Source organism: Tenrec ecaudatus, chromosome 1 (genome assembly GCF_050624435.1).
Source record: "Tenrec ecaudatus isolate mTenEca1 chromosome 1, mTenEca1.hap1, whole genome shotgun sequence".
Lineage (NCBI taxonomy): Eukaryota > Metazoa > Chordata > Mammalia > Afrosoricida > Tenrecidae > Tenrec > Tenrec ecaudatus.
The window spans coordinates 196,299,476-196,304,916 of record NC_134530.1 but is presented as its reverse complement, the minus strand read 5'-3'; the positions used below and the strand labels follow the sequence as shown (position 1 = coordinate 196,304,916).

Sequence of the window (5,441 nt, the reverse complement as noted above, 5' to 3'; positions counted from 1 at the left end):
AGAACTCAGCGGCGTAGGTTCCTTCTCCTGCTTCACGCCACCTTCATGGCAGCTTCCTGGGAGCCTCCTTCCCCTGAGCATTCAGCCAACAGCTTTCAGATGTCTGGACCACTAGCAACAGAGGGGAAAATACAGAGAGGATAAAAAGCACACTCCCTTCTATGCAACAAGCCCGATGTTTCCCCTCCTTTATCTCCCTCCCTCCTCTCTTTAGAGAACACAAACACCAACACTTTTTTTTCTTTCCCTAATGGAGTAGTCACAGTGCATCTAATTAAAGGAAAATTGAGACTGGAATCCTGGCCTCTTGGTTTCCTGTCAGTTTTCTGTCCACACCCTAGCCTGCCAGCACTGGTTTCTATACAAGACGTTGGCCTGGGTTGTTTCAGGGTGTAGGACTGCCAGCGCTGGTTTCTCTCTCAGGATTGGCTTATGGGCTTTTCCAAATTTGTCTATAATGTGTACGTGTTCACTTTTACATGAACTAGTGTAAACATGCGCATGTAAAACACACACATTTCCATTGCCAACCAGAGAGAGAATTTTTTGCTTATATGTAATTGAAAATGGAGGGTCTTGCTCCTTGCATCCTGGGACTCCTCCATCTTCAACATTTAACTTCCAAGTAAGTTGTGATATTCCAAAAGAAAGAAAAGTAGCATGGAAGAGGACATGAGGTAGGAATTCATGGGTGAGACTCAGAAGTCAGAAATATCACTACTGTAAGACAGAGGGGTTGGGAGAGTATAAATTATCAAGGGTTTATGAGGAAGGGAAGGGGGTGAATGAGGAGGAGCTGATACCAAGGGCTCAAATATAAAATGTTTTCAAAATGATGATGGCAACATATGTACAAATATGCTTGATACAATGGATGGATGGTTGAATGGTGATAAGAGCTGTATGAACCCCCACTAAATTGATTAAAAAAGAGAAGAAATATCACTACCATTCATATTCCATGGACTAGGACTCAGTTGCAAGACTGCATCTAACTGTAAAGCAGGGTAGAATATTTTCTTTACTAATATATTAAAAAAGAACATGAATTTGGTGAATTACTAATCAATATATACCACGCTGATGTAGGAAACAGAACTGGAAGTTGAACTTAAAATGAATTAAAAGGGGGGGAAATGACTGGACTTACTGCTCTGATAGACACTGAGGAAGCCCCTCCCAGGCCACCCTCCCGACTGAGCAACCCATCAAGCATGGAGCCCCTGAGGCTCAGCTTTCAACCAGGAGACCGGCAGACCTATAAGAAATGATGATACCGCCGAGATGCACACGCCCGAAAACAATCAAGCAGAGGAGAGCCAACGGGCAGTATTTGCACAGGAACAAAGCTCAGAACAGGAACAATTATGAGGACCTGCACATAAGGTCCCCATGGGTCAAAATCTACTGGATGGCACCTAACAACCTAACAAAAGTTGAGGAGGCAGGAACGGACAGAAAAGGAGGAGGAAGGTAAGTGGCAAACGCAGGGAGAAGTGAGAAGAACGATCTTATAAAGTGCAAGCAACGTCACAACACAGAATGTGCCTGGGGTGTTGACCGGAAAACCAATTTTCTCGGTAGACATCCACCCAAATCACAGTGAGACGTTTTGAAAGGAAAGGCTCTGGAGCCTCCCCCATCCGTCACCGAGGTGCACATCCTGCATCAAATCCCCCCATCTAACATACCTGGGACGGCTCAGGGAGCCCGGTGATCCAGCAGCAGCTGCTCACACCCTGTCACACGGGTGCTTGTGAGGCAGATTGCTCTCCTTGTCCCCCGACGACAATGACGACGACAACAACAACAAAATGGTTCTGTTTCCGGATTGGAACCCAACCTACACGGGCGGGAAGGAGAAGAAATACTTTCAATGTTGTTATCAGACAAATATATGTATATAATTTATATATAAATTCCAGGGTAAACTAGTAGTGATTTTAAATTATTTTCTACCATACAAAAAGAAAGAATTCTGCATGTACGTGGGTACAGATAAGAGCTAAAAACACAGGGAATCCAGGACAGATAACCCCGTCAGGACCAATATTGTGAGTAACCATACCAGGAGGGGAAGGGGAAGGTGGGGGGAGAAGGGGGAAACCGATCACAATAATCTACCTATAGCCCCCTCCCAGGGGGGCGGACAACAGAAAATTGGGTGAAGGGAGATATCAGTCAATGTAAGATATGAAAAAAAATTTTATAAATTATCAAGGGTTCCTGAGGGAGGGAGGGAGAGTGGGGGAAGGAGGGGGAAAATGAGAAGCTGATACCAATGGCTCAAGTAGAAAGAAAATGTTTTCAAAATGATGGCAACAAATGTATAAATGTGCTTGACACATGGATGGATGGATGAATTCTGATAAGAGTTGTATGAGCCCCCAATAAAATTATTTTAAAAAATAAAATGTAAAAGTTCAAAAAAAATAATTCTGAGTCTGAATAAGCTTTACATTTTTAGAGTTATTACAGAATAATCAGAGAAATTTTATTTCAACCCTAAACATTATTCAACAGATGAATGTAGACCATATGTCACCATGTACTTATGGGAACTAGTTTGTTTGTTGCTTAAATCTGCCCTTCATTATCAAGACACCGTAAGTTCTTAGAGAGCAGGGATTCTTTCTCGAGTTGTCTTGTAAAGTGCCAGTTTTCTAGTGCAATATCCAAGACAAAACTAGAAGTTCAAAAAGATACTGTCGCAACTGGGTTGAGGTGGTGTTTGCACAGTATTATGAATGCGCTCAATGCTAGGGAGCTCTGTCCTTTGAAATGGTTACTTTTCGGTTATGTGCATTTCACCTCCCTAAATCAAAGGAAAAAATAAAACGAAGGAGGCAAATTTCTCGATTAAGCCCTCCCTCCTGTGACTGCTACATGCAGATGCCCAGCCCTCCCCGACCGGCAGAGAATGACCTCCGCCTTCACGTGAGTGAAGGGGCTGCGTGTGTCTGGTGTTCCGTGGACTTGGGGAAGGGTCGATTATTTAGATGAGAATGAAGGCCCAGAGGCAGTGTTGGGGTGTGAGTGTAATCTGTCCTCCAACAAGCACGAGTCCTTCCAGTAAGGGAGCTCTCGGCATCCAGATGGTACCTTCGTCCCCCGCGGCATTGCTGTACTCCCAGGACAGGACCACCCAAGTCAGCATGGTTTATGTGTAGTGCTAACCTTCCTCCCCCTCTGCACCTACTACCCCGACGGAAGCGAGACTTCCTAAGCCCTCTGCAATGCACTCAAAGCGTAGGTGTGCCTGGGCTCGCCTCGGAAAGAACTTACTAGGCTTGCTTCCAAGGCACCTCTACGTGGGCTTGAAGCTTCAACCTTGTATTTAGTAGCGGAACATGTCAACCATATGTACTGTTTGTCATCTACTGCTGGAGACGCTTGCATCCTATATTTATTAGGCACCAAACAAATGACAGTTAAAAGAGAGAAAGCGGAGGGAGCATTTTTTTGAAAATATAAACTGCTTACTATCACGAGTCCTCTAAACAGCATCTATATTCTAATAGGAAATGATATCTTTGCCCAAAAATTGATTTCAAAAAGTGGCTTTTCGGCGTCATCTATAATATGAATCAATTGGGGGTAGGGGCGATAAGAGACTCTGTTAACAACCAACGAACAAATTCGCGTCCATTGAGTGAGTCCCAGTCCATTGAGTGAGACCTTACTGAACAGGGCAGACTGCTCTTCTAGGTTTCTGAGACTGTTGCTCTTCCCAGCACTAGAGCCTCATCTTACTCCCACGTAGCACCTGGTGGTTACTGCCAGAGACAAAGATGAATACTTCCTAGTTTATAAACATTTACATGTGTTTACAAGCTTGTATGTAAGAAAGCATTTTAGCATCAGTAGACAACCGCAGAGGAGTAAAATGTTAGAGGACACACAAAGGTTTTGTGAACCTAGGTCTTCTGGGGCTGACCCCCATGCCCTGCGTCTCTCTCCGCTGCTCCCTTGAGCACTGAGCAGCAGACACAAAGCAGAGCTTCCTGGAGCACACAGTCCTACAAGTGCAAACACTTCCTACTGGAAGTGCTCCGCTTAGGCTCCGGCAGCACTGAGCTAGCTCCCAGTGTCCTGGAATGGAATGGACAATGAGATCCACGCAACCAGGAGCGTAGGCTAATGTCCAGAACGTTCCATTCTGTGGGGGAGCAGGGGGAGAGGGAAATGATCAAAGTAGGTAGACCTTTGTTCTCTATAAATAGCCTGAAACTTGAGAGGCCCCCAAGGGAGAGGAGAGAGCGAAGTTGCTGAGTTTTTCCTTAGGCAGGCAGACCGGGAATTCCATGGGAAAATTCAATGGTCATTTTTGCCCGGGGCTATATCTTTTCTGTTATGGACTATATCAGACAATAGTGGTTTCCAAAGCTGTGATATTCAACGACTCCCTCCTGTGTCCTCGACACCCTCCCGGGAATAAGGAGAGATGGGCCATGCTATGGAAAATCTCCTATGGTGGCCTATTGAAGGTGGTGACCGGCTCCATCTTAACAGCGTATGTGGTCCTCTGTCTCGATGATGGCATGGTGCTGATGAACAAGCAGGTGCCACCAAGGTTCATGTACCCCAAGGAGTGGCAGCACCTCACCATGTTCATCCTCCTCGCCCTCAATGGCTGTGTAGACATCCTGAGCAAGAACCTGCTGCCTCAGCGCAGTGTGGCCCTGGAGCTGGGCGTCCGGATCCTGGCCTTCCACGTGCTCCTGCTGCTCCTGGTGTCGCACACGCAGGGCACAGCAGGGGTGGAGCTGCAGGTTCACTCCCTGCTCGTCCTGGTGGTGTTCCTGCTGCTGCTGGTGCTGACGGCCGAGCTGTGGGCTCCCGACACGGGTCGCCTCTGGCTGATGGAGGCCTTTCTGTTCCTGACGATGGGCTCTTGGCTGATGCAGGCGGGCTTTATCCTTTTCAAGCCAGTCTCTGGCTACCCGTGGCAGGACGATGACATGAGCGACATCATGTTTGTCACCACGTTCTTCTGCTGGCATGTGATGGTCAACGCCTCATGCCTTTTAGGGATCTACGGCTTCTCCTCATTGTGGTACGGTCATTGCAATCCTAACTTGAAGCTGCTAGGGGTCAGAGAGGCTCCGCATCACTGCAGGTCCTCCGGGAGCCCAGGCACGTTATTGCAGGAAGAGGGTCTGCCAGAGAGAGCGAGGCAGCCTCTCCTGGTCGAAGTGGGCTCACCCTAAGGGAGGACCTAGAATGCCTGCCACCGTGTCTACCTTCTTGTTTCTCTTTGTGGGTTCCAGCAGTCGTGAGAATTGTACCCCCACAGTCCCCCATGAAGGCAACGGTCTTGACGGAGACAATTGGCCCCATCTCTTGTCCCTACAGGGGCATATCTGCCACTGAGGAGATGGGGAGGGAGGGGCCCGGGAAAGGGGTGCTGATGGGAGTCTGTGAAAAAGAAAAAAGTGAGG

At 47.3% G+C, this 5,441-nt stretch overlaps 1 protein-coding gene across 1 annotated transcript; it reads left to right on the top strand.

Moving 5' to 3' along the window:
• Positions 1-4,304: 4,304 nt before the first annotated feature.
• Positions 4,305-5,210, top strand: LOC142439231 (transmembrane epididymal protein 1-like). The gene has a single exon (XM_075541434.1). The coding sequence runs from the start codon at positions 4,305-4,307 to the stop codon at positions 5,208-5,210; it is 906 nt and encodes a 301-aa protein (XP_075397549.1).
• The last annotated feature ends 231 nt before the right edge of the window (positions 5,211-5,441 follow it).